The 14,766-nt window shown below is 41.4% G+C and overlaps 1 protein-coding gene across 1 annotated transcript in view; it reads right to left on the bottom strand.

Annotated features, from left to right (window-relative positions):
* The window catches only part of gfra2b (GDNF family receptor alpha 2b), a 94,961-nt gene extending 80,787 nt beyond the window's left edge, over window positions 1-14,174 (bottom strand). The window contains exons 1-2 of the mRNA XM_036595873.1: window positions 13,411-14,174; window positions 10,704-11,018 (exon numbers count right to left, since the gene is read on the bottom strand). Of these exons, the coding sequence (XP_036451766.1) occupies window positions 10,704-11,018; window positions 13,411-13,450 (355 nt within the window). The 5' untranslated portion in view covers window positions 13,451-14,174. The remainder of the gene's footprint in view (window positions 1-10,703; window positions 11,019-13,410) is intronic.
* Between the last annotated feature and the right edge of the window lie 592 nt (window positions 14,175-14,766).

The following is a 14,766-nucleotide window of genomic DNA, read 5'->3' as shown; positions in this document are numbered from 1 at the left end:
AAATACATGAGCAGGTACTTTTTATGTTTGTGAGATGAATATATAATACATAATTTTATTTCAAATTACATTCCAAACATTAAAATATATTGAGCAAAAAATGTATTTTGTTGCTATCCAGAAAAAAAATCTCCATTATTATCATTTACATTTTTTTTTACATCATTTGAAAAGCAGACTTTTGTATTATGTGAACATTTCATGATGAATGGACCAATAGAAATGCTCCAAAATCACTTGGAATAAAATCTCTTTACATTAACTTACATTAAACGTTGTGAAGACTTTAGCCTTCTCCTGTAAAATTGCCATGTTTTGGTTTTTGGATGGCAGTGATGTGTAAAGTGTTTGTTGCATATTTTTATTTTCTATGTAGCAAATGTGGGGTAAAGAGTGCACTATGTAAATTTGACATCTTGCTAAACTGTAAAGTGGCCTGTTCACTATTTCACTGACTGATATGACTGATACAGAGACATTTCTTGAGCTTTCTTATTGTTGTGACTGTGTTTCATTAGCATGTGAATAAACACGAAGATGACTGTGCTCCTGTTTTAATTGTAAGAAAATTAGCAAACTTGATTAATGACTCTAATTGAGTTTGATAATAGTAGCATCCATTAGTCTGCCATTACCTTAGACCAGTCATTAAGCTTTCAAACAATCATCCAGACATCTATTATTATTGTTATTATATCCATTAGTATTTCTGCCAGTTTGTCTCACTGTGACAATGCAGACCTAAATGGCAGAGTGGTTTGTGATGGCGCTGTGTGCTGTGAAGCAAAGTATTAAGGTTTAGTTAAAGTTAATGGACACTAAAGAAGGACTGGGCTGCTTGACTTTCATTAGATTTTTGTTTTATTATTTACTCTCCTCACAACACTAGAATCTATCTATCTATCTATCTATCTATCTATCTATCTGTCTGTTTGTCTATCGTCTATCTATCTATCTATCTATCTATCTATCTATCTGTCTGTCTGTCTGTCTGTCTGTCTGTCTGTCTATCTATCTGTCTATCTGTCTGTCTATGTATCTGTTAATCTCTATCTATCTGTCTGTCTGTCTGTGTCTATCTGTCTATCTAGCTATCTACCTATTAATCTGTCTATCGATCTATCTATCTGTCTGTCTGTCTGTCTGCCTGTCTGTCTATGTATCTGTTAATCTCTATCTATCTGTCTGTCTGTCTGTCTGTCTGTATGTATGTCTGTCAGTCTGACTGGACTAGATGAGATTTTGAATGGTGCATAACATTGCTGTTCAGTCCAGGGCTTGGCTTAATCCATGCCCAGAAAGCAGCCTGAAGTCACTCAAAGTAATTGCTAGAGTGCTACAGTGTCCAATCGAATACCATGAGTAATAATTATGATGTGCTTAGAAAAAGAAAAAAATATTTACTTAAAGAGGCATTCTGGCCTAAAATGTGTGTTTAATGATATTTGTTGTGATATGCAGTATTGCTTAGCATGGTTTCTCAACTGCTGAGCTGTGGAAGTGGGCCGCAAAGCACCCTGGTGGTCCTCGAGCTATACTGATGGGGAATGAGAGGTCTTTAGAGGGCCAATAATGGCATAATCGACTAAATAATTAGAAAGAAATATAAATGTTTTCAAACACACGACTGGCAACACTGACGCACAAAGCAGCTTCATTAGCTTTTTATCTCCTGCGATGTTTCACTCATCTGCTCACGAGTGAGCTGTACAACTGGGTTGCAGAAACATTCTGCTTTATTTGCCACCATTCCACTAGATGTCTGCCTTTGAACAATCTTAAGTTAACCTGATCTGAAGACTGATTATTGTTATTATTATTAATATTATCATTATTCATATTATTGCTATTATTAGTAGTAGTATTTTTAGTAGTATAATATCTAATATGTAAAATTAACTACACACTGATTTCAGTCTTGTTTTCCCTTGCATTATATTCTGAAAAAAAAAAAAACATAATCTGGTCTCGGGCTTGACTGGTTCTCACCTCTGGGACATGGGCAATGTCAGAGGAGACAGAGCTAAAGTCATCCTGGGGCTTAATTTTTTAAACACTGTTAGCTCTACTGCACTTCTCTCCTCATACTATTCATACATACTATTGTCATAATTTCATCTTTAATTTAATTTTTAGATATAATTTTTTTATAATGATGTTTCAATTGTGTTTTAATTAAGTTTTAATTTGAATTATCTTTGTATTTTCTCATCTGTAAAGCACTTTGACCACAGTTCAAGAAAGGCACTTTATAAATAAACGTGCTATGCCTGCTACATGCACCAACAAAAAGAAAAGAACATTTTGAAGTCCCAAGAATCCACCCCAGAGCAGCTGTAGTTTCTCAAAACTCCTCCCACCTTTAAGATGCATCATCAGAAGGGGGTTTCTGTAGACTTTAATCAGAAAATCTTATATTTTATAGAAACTCTATGGAGATTCTATAGAGACTACAGTGACAGCTCTGTAGGATGCTAGTAAACATGGTTACAATAGATGTAGCAATAGTTACATTTTTCATTTTAGTCAAAGTGTCTTTTTGACAAACACTTATAATAGAAGCTAAGCACCTAGCTACTATTATGAAGCAACTGTCTATTGCATTCTATTAAAGTTGCAATAGAATGGCAAACTGTATTTACAGTGGCACAGTTGAATAAGCAGAGTTCAGTACATGGAACTGACACACTGTGGATTTCAAACATTCAGTGTGTTTACATGCAGTTAATAATCCTATAACTGAAGAAAATCAGATTTTTGTCAGTAATCCAATCAATGTGTTTACATGCACTTGAGTAATCAGATAATGGGAAAGCTCGGAGTCTACATAAGTCAGGCAGTAATTTCTGCTTTACAACAGGCCAGTAAACTCATAGAAGATGATGCTTTTAAAGAAGATTTTTTTAAAACGAGTCACTTTACCTGAAAACATACATCATCTAGAAGATGAAGAATATTTAAATCCTTCATTTTTCAAGCATGTATTTGGTTTCAGAGTCACTCCAAAAGTGTTTTGCTGCATCTTGCCGAAAGAAATCAGAGTAAGAGTTTACATGCACTGAAAAATCTGATTACTGAGCTAACATCCAGCTCTCGTATCAGATTTCTTAATCGGATTTCTAGATCGGAGTGTGCTGTTTACATGACAATTTGAATAATCAGATAACTGCAGAAATACGATTATGATGGGATTATAAAGTGCATGTAAACACACTCATTGTTGTCTCCTCCTTCAAACACAAATCCTAAATTTGCAAAGGAGGGTGATAAAACGGGCTGATTCCCAAATCTTAAACTGTTACATAACAGTCTTGAATCATTAATATTTTCAACCCCCAAATTTACATACACCAGCCCACCTTCTAGCCCAGCGAAACAACGACAACAGAGCAGCAGTAATGAAAATGTCAGACTGTGTACAGAAATGTAGCGTTCCAGGCTGTGAAGGAACGTCGGCACTTTTCATTCCCTTCACAAGAACCGAAATGTCAGTGGGCTGATGATCATTTTTCATATTCACCAGCTTCTTGATTGAATGTTCCATTCCACCTTAAATGCTACAGCTTGTAGAGACACCAGAATGTTACTGCGGCACCATTTAAGGTGGAGCGGAAAAATGGAAAATTCGCAAAACAAGCTGCTAAATAGGAAGCCAACTTCAGTTCCCACATCTTCAACAAAATCCCAGATAGTTTTTATTCAGAGCTGTTAGTTTGCTCTGCTCATTTCACTCCGGTCAGTCTCTAACAATATCGACAATATCGAGCAGCTTTGCTCGGCGTTTGACCCTGAAGAGACGGAGGGGCAGCTCCATCTTTATTGCATCACAACCTCAACAGCAGCTTGTAAGCAGCCATGCTGTGAGATTTTATCCACTTTCTGATGGTTGAAGCAGATTATCTTAAACTGAAAGCTTATTCAGCTTATATTCAACACATGCTCCATAAATCTGAAGAACTCTTTAATCACCCAAATGGCTCTTTGGCTGTTCATGGTTCTATATAGAATCATTGGGCCTCATTCTCCAGTACTGTCCTAAGTTTGTTATTCAACGTGTTCTTGAGAAACGTCCTAAGAAAAAGTCTACATCAGATTTATGACGTGTTCTTAAAGTGTAGAACTGTTCTCACCTTTGTGATCTTGAGTGTGTAGATTCTGTTCTTACCTAAGAACAAATCCCAAATGAGAAAACGTTGGTGAAGAATCTTTGTAAAAACTGCATTAGTGGGTTTTAAGAAGAAATTTCTTCTTAAGAACTGTTGATGAATGGGGCCAATGTCTTTACTGAGGAACCCTTGAAGAACTATCCTTTTTAAGGCCGAATCATAGGGTGTAAATGGGCATCTTTTACTTCATTTAAATGTGTTTTCATTATATGTTTAATTGATTTTTTATGCCTGTTTTGTATTTGAGCCGCTATCGTTGAATTGATTTTATTGATTTTATTATTATTATTATTATTATTATATTATATATCTTTTATATAAATCTTTTTTGTCTTGATGATTTTCATCATCTCATCTACATTGCACGTCACCCTCAGTGTACTTCCCAGTCAAAATAAAGATTGAAATTGATTGAAATGGGCGTGTAAAACCACATCTGGGCATTTTTCCCCCGACCAAAGTCACACACCTTCTATATCACATGTGTCAGGCTTCAGTCCTCGCAGGACAAAACACTGCAGACTTCAGCACACTGCCTCATTGAACCTAACTGATTCAGCTCATCAGCTAATTAGACCTTCATGAACTGAATTCAGAGCATTAGATGAGGGTAAACTCTGATCTCCACAGCACTTTGGCCTGGAAGTTCCCCAATTTGACATGCTTGTTCTATGTAGACATCAAAGAACTATTTAAAATACTGAATAAATGCACTCTACGGCACTTTTAAGTATGTTTTGAGTGCGCTCTAAGTACAGGGACGTTATTGTCCAAGATAAACATCTGTACATTTTAGATGTGGTAGACAAAGATTAGCATGTAAACATTGAACTATTCCTTTAAGTACTGATTGTTTTTATCTTAATCTGTCCCACTGTCTGGGACAAAACTCTTAAAGAGTGCTGTTTTCCTCCTTTCTGACACCTCTGTGTCTCTGACTGGTCGTGTTGTCTGCAGGTGCGGTTAATCCTGCACACCTGACCGGTCTTTCTGCCAGAGAATGGAGATGGAGAGCTTCGCCCAATTGGGTGTGAATAGCAAAAAGCTTGCGTTTCTAAATCTGCCCGCAGACGTGTTCGCTTTGGCAGAGTCTCTGTTGGAGATTTTTTTCTCGCTTGGCGTCGTGCAGCAGCATTCTTGCCTTTGTCATGGATCGGACTGAATATCGCCGGTGCTGACAGCGCTCTGAAGCGTGGAGAGAGGGAAGGATAAGAGAGAGAGAAAGCTTCGCTCCAGCAGAGCTGTGTGGCGTTTCACATCCAGACTGGACCTCAGCTCTCTGCCACCTTTGGCAAACCCTCAATACCCCCTCTTTGCCCCCCATACTCCACCTCCTTTCTACTCTCTTTATCTCTTTCCCCCTCTCTGTTTCTGTCTCTCTCTCTCTCTCTCTCTCCCTTCCCCTCTCTCTGTCCGTTTCTCTCTTCTTTCTTCTTGTCTTCTTCTTTCTCAATGTAGCACGGCTGCAAGTCTAGTATTGCCAAAGCAGTGGATGTGACAACAATGACAATAACAACATGAACTAATAATAATGACATATGAAATGAGTGGTGTAAAGCATGTCATCACTGGACTCTGTGGAGTGATGAATCATGCTTCTCTATCTGACAGTCTGATGGATGAGTCTGTAGTTTGGCGAATACCAGGAGAACGTTACCTGCCTGACTGTTTGGTGGGGGAGGGATAATGCTGTGGGGTTGTTTTTCAGGGGTTGGCCTAGACCTCTTAGTTCCAGTGAAGGGAAATATCAATGCTTCAGCAGACCAAGACACTTTGGACAATTGTCTGCTTCCAACTTTGTGGGAACAGTTTGGGCCATTTTCTGTTCCAGCATGACTGAGCCCCAGTGGACAAAGCAAGGTCCATAAAGGCATGGCTGGGTCAGTTTGGTGTGGAAGAGCTGGCCCACACAGAGCCCTGACTTCAACCCCATCAAACACTTTTGGGATGAACTAGCATAGAATGTGTGAGCATGTGTGCAGTGTTGGGGTTAAGAAGGGTGGGGAAATGGAGGGTGGGGGTCAGTAGGGGCAGGGCATGGGGGCTGTCACCCACTGTCCTTCAGGCGGTGACATGTTGACACATAATTATCAGTCAGGGGGCTGTGTGCACACCCCAAGGAATATTTGCAATTTTTAAATTTGTGTACATTTTTCAAAATTTGGGATCAGCTTTCTAAACCTGTTTGTGTAAATCTCTCTCTCTATCTCTCTCTCTTCCCCTTTGTGTCTCTCTCTCTTTCCCTCTCTCTCTCTCTCTCTCTCTCTCTCTCTCTGTTGTAAGAAAGCCTAACGGTTTTCTTACAACAGCAAGAAAGTGTTATTTTTTTGTCCTCTAGGACTTTGTTTCTCCCTCTCTCTGTTTCTCTCTCTACCCCCCACCTCTCTCTCTCTCTCTCTCTCTCTCTCTCTCTCAAACACATGAACACGTTTTATTCCCATCCTGTCCCTCATTCAGTGTCCACCCCTGTGCCTTTCTCACTGATTCTGCATGTGTTTTGTATTGTTATATTTATTCAGCAGGAGAAAATCCCAGCCGGGCTTGTCGGACAGAGCCGAGTGAAAGATAAACGGGTGATGAGGGCGCTCCTGCCTGGCTGGATTTGTCGTGTAAGCCTGCTGGCCAGCTGTGGCCGATTGTATGTGGTGTGCTTTTCAGTGGATTTGATTGAGTTCTGTCGGGCTGCAATCACTGTGGCTGCACTCGCTCTTCCGACGCTCCACACAAACCCAGCACTTTTTTATGTGTTTTGCTTTTTGCTGCGTTGTTGGCAGACAAAACGAGCTGTAGTGGATTTTGTGGAAGAAGTCTTTGGAAGAAGTCTGTGGAAGAGTCTGAGAGAAAAAAAACAACTTAATAAGGGGGCTGAGCTGCTACAGAGTTGCCAAAAGTAGGCCAAAAAACTGGGTCCAGTACAGAAATATGAGGGTGAGGTGTTCATTAGCAAAACACTGTTAGCATTAGCACTACTAATCCTGCATATTATTTTTATATGACATTATTAAGTATGTGTGGTTTTATGCACCAAAAACAGTCATTACATGTCTATTTTCCAACCTTGCTTTACTAGAATTAAACAGGCTGTTTATTACTGTGCCTTAAAAAAAGATATATGCAAATGAGCTCTTTTCTGATTGGCTGCCCTAACTGAAAAAGCAGGCCAAGCTGAAACGACCCCAGGGTCTCATCCCAGTAGGCCGTGCCTGGTAAAGCCCCATCGGGGGGCATCCTGTTTAGATGCCTGAACCACCTTAACTGGCTCCTCTCAATGTGGAGGAGTAGTGGCTCTACTCTGAGCTCCTACCCAGATGACTGAGGTCTTGTGCTTTTAAATCCCATAGGGATGCTAGCAGAAAGTAGTGTTTTGACATTTATGTCCCAAACTGAAAGCGTCACTCTAATAGCCATAGTTTGCCACTGAGTTGAAATGGATTTCTACCAGTGTTCTGTAAAGATTTTCCAACAGCAGCTATGAAAGGACGCATTTGTCACTGCACGGATTGAGCAATTCAAAGTTTTTCCAAGAACCCTGCATCCAGGCTGGGCACCATTTAGAAACCTTTATTTTTAAGAACATAGGAAGTTGTTCTGCATGCTAAACTTGCCGGACACAGCTGAAAAAAATAAATCTGCAACCCAATAAACTGACAGCATAAACAAGCAGCTATTAGCCTGTACACTGGCACACCTGCTTAGAGCGAAAATCCTGCCAGCAGCCGCTGCCCTGGGCAGCTCCTAATGATTCTGAGCCTCAGATAAACAATAAAACATTTCCACTGAATCCTGCACTCCATGTGGCCCCCACAGATTTCTCTAATGCGATGCTGTCAGGATGTGCTACATTTGCAGGGAATTAACTTTCTGGAGAGTCTAATCTGTTTAAACACAGGCTATGATGAAAGGAAGCTCTGTGCACACGTTTGTACGTGTTTTACCTTAGCAGGCAGTTAGCACGGCTGGCAGTCCACAATGCCTCATTGAAATAGCAGGCCTGAGAGCGGCAGTGGCTTTAAAAGCGCTCCCTGATTACTCGCATCAATAGGACTATTTGTTGTGGCTCTTGCAGCAACTGCCAAAGCAGATGGGTTATAATTCAGCCTGCTTTAAAATGCCTAAATCCTCTAATGATTCCCCAACACGCTCAAAAAGCTAAAACGCTAAACGCTGTCCCAGGAGTCTCGGCGCTCCATCACAGACAGATCAGGATGTGAAAAAGCAGGTAGGCCTTCATTTTCCTGCACTCAAACACTGGGCATTTCTCAAACATGCACATAAATGCGCTCGAAGGCTTCACGCTGATAAAAATAATCCAGTTGCTCTCCAGAAAAGAGCAAAAAGTACTTAAAATAACTGTCTGAGTGAGCAGCTATCACTTGACAAAGAACAACCAAGCCAATTCTCAATATAGCGCAACATCAAACGCTCCAAACTCAGCATAAAGTAACTCCGACTGTTCAGCAGCTATTAGTCAGGATTGCTGTCATTTTATGAAGAGCCTGTAAAAATGTGCTGACTTTCCAGTTCATCCACCTTTTTCCACCTCCCTTCTACACTAGTTAGCCATTTTATAAGAAACAGAGATGGAGACTTGTGTAAGCAGCTCACAGCACTTGAGTCATAGAATGACTGACTCATGACTTGACTTGGACTCTCCTTTAACAGACCCATACCTTGACTTGGACTTGCCCATAGTTGACTCACAATTTCACTCTGGCTCCCCCTTGATTGACATCATGACTTGCATTCACCTTTAACTAGCTCTTGGCTCGGACTGTCTATTAACTGACTTGTGACTTGAGGTGGCCCTTAACTGACTCTTGACTCAACTTGGACTCACCCTTTAATAGATCTTGACTCTACTCAGACTCACCAATAACTAACTTGCTACTGAATTCACACCTCAGAGACTCCAGACTTGACGTATACTTGCACACCAGAGACCTGAGATTTGACCTGGACTTGCACCCAAGAGACTTGAGACTTGACTCAGACAGGCATCCCAGAGACACGAGACTCCACTTGGACTCCTACCCCAGAGACTTGAGACTCAACTCGGACTCACACCCCAGAGATTCGAGGCTTGACTTGGACTCGCACCCCAGAGATTCAAAACTTGACTCTGACTCACATCCCAGAAATTGGAGACTCAACTTGGACTCGCACCTCAGAGACTCGAGACCCAACTTGGACTGGCACCCCAGAGACTCCAGACTTGACTTGGACTCACACCCCAGAGACTCCAGACTTGACTTGGACTCACACCCCAGAGACTCAAGACTTGACTTGGACCTATCCTTAACTGTCTCACTACCCAACTCACACTGCAGAGACTTGATACTCCACTCAGACTCACATTTTGAGACTCAACTTGGATTCACACCTCAGAGGCTCATTTGAAGTGACTTGTGAAGTCTGATCAGAAACATCTACCTTATAGGTCCACTATACTGTGTACAGTTACAGAATGCAGCCCCTCTGCTGCTGTACAATTGTTCAGCCCCCTCTATCCCATTCACCAATGAAACTACCACCATAGCATCACCACTGACCAGATGGTGGTGAACCTTTATTAGCACCACAGCACAGGGTCTTGAGCACCTGTCACTTTGCCCTCTTGAGCTGCATCTATAATAACTGTATTTAATATCACCTATACCATTGTTTAAAATGCACATCAGCTCATTGTCACCCTGGCAATAGAGCTGGTGGGTTGACTCTTAGGTAAAGCTTCATTGTTCTTGAGCGCCCCCTCTAGATTTCAGCTTCGACCTGCATCACCACAGTAAAGCACCCATAATGTCTATTTAACAGCTAAACATATGCCAACTGTAAATGGTGTTAAAATGTCAAACCATTTTTTGTGATTGTAACAAACACTGGGCCTCATTCGTTGACCATTCTTAAGAATAAATTTCTTCTTAAAGATTCTGACATTTGCCAAAGTTTTCTTATTTGGGGTTTGAACAGAACAGAATCTGCACACACTCAAGAGCACAAAGGTGAGAACAGCTCTGCAGTTTAAGAACACATGATGAATCTGATGAAGACTTTTTCTTAGGACTTTTCTCAAGAACACATTTAAGAACAAACTGGGGAAGATATTGGAGAATTAGACCCTTTGATTTATTTAGACTGTGGAGGACCACCTGCTTAAAAAGAGTTGTAACTCACTTTAAAAATGAATGCCTCTAGGATTCTTAAGTAAATGGTTCTCTTTAGAACAAGGACAACTCAAATAACCAATTTAATATTTGAGTAGTACTTTGCATGGGTAAAGGGTTCTTTTCTAATGTTAATGAACATTACAAAATAAATGGTTCTGTAAAGCACCGAAAGGAATTTAGGCATGCAGCTAGCATCATGCTAATTGTTGTGGTAGAAACTTCTATTACTTGTTTGCCACATTAGCCTCTTAGCTCCAGTGTTACAAAGTGCAAAACAGTTGCAAACATGTTTTGGCTGATCAGCTGATGTTGTATTTGCCCAAACTTTCGCTTTAAGTCTGGCAGGCCTGCATAAACATAAGCATTGTCCTACCTTCATTGAGGCCCATGTGGATGCTCCAGTAGCTCTGCAGACACTGCAGCTCCTTCTTCATGCCCCTCTTACAGCGGCAGTCGTACAGCGGACTGTCTTGAAGGACCTCTAGCGCAGCCTGGCACTCCTTATTGGCCAGCATGGTGGCCCTGTCCCGGCCCACCAGGCACTGGCGCATGATGCGGAAGCGCGAGCTGCACTGAGGATTCTGGTTGCACATCTCACTTGCCCGCAGGCAGTCCATCGGAGCCCTCCAGCCGTGAGTGCCCAGTCCAGACAGGCTGGAGGAACTGACCATGGAGCACACCACATCATCTGGGAGGAGATATGAGGAGAGTTAGACTGGAGGCTGCGCTGAGAGGAGATCTCATTACTAAATGGTTCTTGGCTGAAACGTACAATGTCGTTCTTGGGAAAAAAAAGCTTAAATTGGTGTAGAACCGTTCTATTGTCTACAGGTTATTCACATACCTTCAAATAGAGGTCCACCAAAAGGTTCTTTAGGGAACTAGAGGTGGTTCTTCAATGGCACTGAAGCAAAGAACCTTTTCTGCTTTTTTTGTTTAACAGTTTAGTGGTGCCTTCACAATGATCACAAACTGATTGCAAATCTTTAGAAAACAACAAAGAAATCTCAAATTTCGCCACAATTTGATTTGATATGGTAATTTTGGTAGAAACATTTTTTTAAAAATGCTACATACAACTAAACAAGCGTAACTGGTGGAATTATTTACACAGTATCGGAATATTGACATTAAATATAATTATTTTATTTATTTTGTATTATATTTTTTTATTTTTACATCTAAAAATTGCCTAATAATTTCATTGTTTTGGTCAAAAAAATGAATGCATACTCTTTGTATGAGGTTTGTATTGAGGTCATTCTCTCTGGACTTGTGCTTGTCTTCTTAAACTCTCCTTTAAAGGCTCTTCATATAAAATGCTACTCATTTGTTTCATATCAAAATGCTCCATTATCTTCATCACTACTTTCCAAAACCGCTGCAGCTGTAAACTCTCTGCATGCCATTTCACATGTCTCCGATGTGGACTGAAAGAAGAATGAAGGGTTTCCTGGCATGATGGGTCAGTCCTTAGTGATTTCACTTAGTGTCCATTGGTCAGTTTCACACGGTGAAAGGCAGATGAGGTGTATCTCTGCCCCTCTTCATAGCCTCATAAATCCGGATGTGAGTCACGTATGATCTCGTGATAAGATGGAATGGAAAGGGCGACTCTACAGATTCAGAGAATGTTTGAAAACATAAACACTAAAGCTTCAAAGTGAGAGGAGTGAGCAACAGTAAAGCAGAACAGAAGCTGAACCGGCACAACAGAATGAAGTTAAACCCACAAAGAAAATTAGGAATTAAATGTTAATGACTCTAATAAAACTGATGATATACATTTCCATCAAAATTGTACTTTAGCATGTGGAACTACTTACTACTCATTTCAGGGTTTAGTATGACGCGGCTGAAAATGTCACACTGATGTCATACATACATGGAGAGCACATGACTCATTACAGAAAGCACAAAAGAGAAAGCCATTCTATTTTATATGATTATATGTCTCATAATTCAATAATAAATGCATTTGTCACTACTAGTGTTACCACTGCATCGCTGCTGTGTTGAAAAATCCAGCATATCTTCTGCAATCAGGGGTGAATTTGTTCCCTCTTTGCTCTCTTTTCCCTCCTCACTCTTCTGGGGAGGCTTCTAGGTGTTGGAACATTGCTGTGAGGATTTGATTGAGCATTAGTGAGGTCAGGTACTGATGTTGGATGCTTAGTTTTGGATCTCCAACTCATCCCAAAGGCATTGGATGGAACTCCATCACTTCAGAGAACACAGTTCCACTGCTCCACAGCCCAGTGCTGGGGGGGGGGCTTTATATCCCTCTAACCCTGGCTCGGCATCAGACATGTTGACCCTAATAGCATCCCATTCTACTGGCCACTGCTTTTCTATGGAGATTACACAAGATGTGTCAGAAATGGGCGCCCTTTAAGTAGCTGAACTCACTCATTAGAATGGCCTGGGTGCTTTAGGACAGATAGTGCACTTAAGATTGCTAAAAGCGACATCTATCGGCGGGGCAGGGAACTGCAGCTGCTTTCGCACGATTAAATTACCCGGCTCGTAATGAGTGGAAGCGACAGTTGTAAGTAGTTTTTTTTTCCTCTGGAGACGTCAAACACAATCCATCCTCGTTCGGATGGAAAGAAGCGAGCATCTCACGCGCGATCAGTTTATTAAAGCTGGACTGTAATGAGGCGCGTGCTTGAGCTTGAATGGCTGTTTGGGGCATCGTGACTGGAAAGTGTGACCGAATGTTCGTGCTGGTCACGTTTTGACCACAGCTCGAGTGCACTAGTTTGTATTTTCCGCTCCGTTTTCAGCACCCTGGAGAGCTCCGTGCGGGAGCGCGCTCCTCTCCGCGAGCACGAGGAACTTAAAAGCCAAAATATGCCGAAAACACGCTTTTTCAGAAGGGATGCTCACGTGCACTTAAACAGAGGACAGCTTAGCATTGCAATGCCACCTTTCTTTACCATAGAGTGCACTTCGTTGTGTCCGTTTGAGCGCTACTTTACGCAGTTACTTCAAACATTTGAACAAATCGTTCAAGCTCAAAATCATCATTTTTACCACTTTTCATGGATTGTGTGACGCTTTTCAAGCTTTTTACTCACCCAGTAGGAAGAGCACAGCCAGAGCATTGAGCAAAATCATGATAAATCCCTCTGCGCTGCGTTTTAAAGGTGCCTCGATCTCCAGACGCGGAGTAAATCTCCTTTTTCGGCTCAGTTTTAGATCTCCAGTTTTTGAGTGGCTTTCAAACAGCAGCCTTCAGCCCTGCGGTCCATCTCCACATTCACGGACGTACAATCCAACAGAGCTTCCACTTCACATCCGAGAACCTTAGAAATGTATACAAGAACAATTAAGAACGCGTTCTCCAGCAGAGCATCCTCTCAGAGCTGTTCTCCAGCCTTTCCCTCTTCCGTCCATGTGCGTTCCCCAATTCCAGACGAGGAATCAACTTCTTTTTAAGCCAGAGTCGAGAGCGTTTCTCCCATTCTCATCCCAAAAACACGCTGTAGGCAACTTCTGACTGCGCTCAGCTGATTCCTCACAGCCTCACTTCTCCATCCTCACATTCTCCAGCACAGAACCGCCGGAGCAGGACTGTTCAGCAGTAATGCACGCAGTGCTGCGCTCTTCTCCTCCTCTGGAACGCGCTTAGTGATTCTGCCAGACAGCATGAAATGGGCACATTGACTCTCTCTGCCCCCTCATGTGTCCTCCCTCATAGCTGCGTCCGTTCCGCTCTGCGCTGCTGAAGGAGAGAGCGGCTGGAAAAAAGCTGAAAAAAGCTTCTCCTCTTCTCTCCCCTTCGCTTCTGAGCCTCCAGCCCCCACCAATCCAGTGACGGCTGCAAAAGAACGCTGGGTGGTCTCCCTGAAGCAAATCTGCTGACCACAAGTCTGAATATGACCTTGCATTCACTGTTAATTTAGACTATTGCTTCTTTTTACCACCAGTCATATGGACAGCCTGCTGCTCCATGCTTTAAAATGAGCAGCCTTTAATTCTACAGTCAGCCTGTTTACAATCATTTAATTCTACACAGTCAGACTGTTTACAATCATTTAATTCTACACAGTCAGACTGTTTACAATCAGTTAATTCTAGTCAGACTGTTTACAGTCCTTTAATTCTACACAGTCAGACTGTTTACAGTCCTTTAATTCTACAGTCAGCCTGTTTACAGTCGTTAATTCTACAGTTAGCCTGTTTACAATCATTTAATTCTACACAGTCAGACTGTTTACAATCATTTAATTCTACAGTCAGCCTGTTTACAGTCGTTAATTCTACAGTCAGCCTGTTTACAGTCCTTTAATTCTACACAGTCAGACTGTTTACAGTCCTTTAATTCTAGTCAGACCATTTAAAGTCCTTTAATTCTACAGTCAGCCTGTTTACAGTCCTTTAATTCTACACAGTCAGACTGTTTACAGTCCTTTAATTCTAGTCAGACCATT

This window comes from Colossoma macropomum, unplaced genomic scaffold, assembly GCF_904425465.1.
Source record: "Colossoma macropomum unplaced genomic scaffold, Colossoma_macropomum, whole genome shotgun sequence".
NCBI lineage: Eukaryota > Metazoa > Chordata > Actinopteri > Characiformes > Serrasalmidae > Colossoma > Colossoma macropomum.
This window is presented reverse-complemented; position numbering and strand designations above follow the sequence as displayed.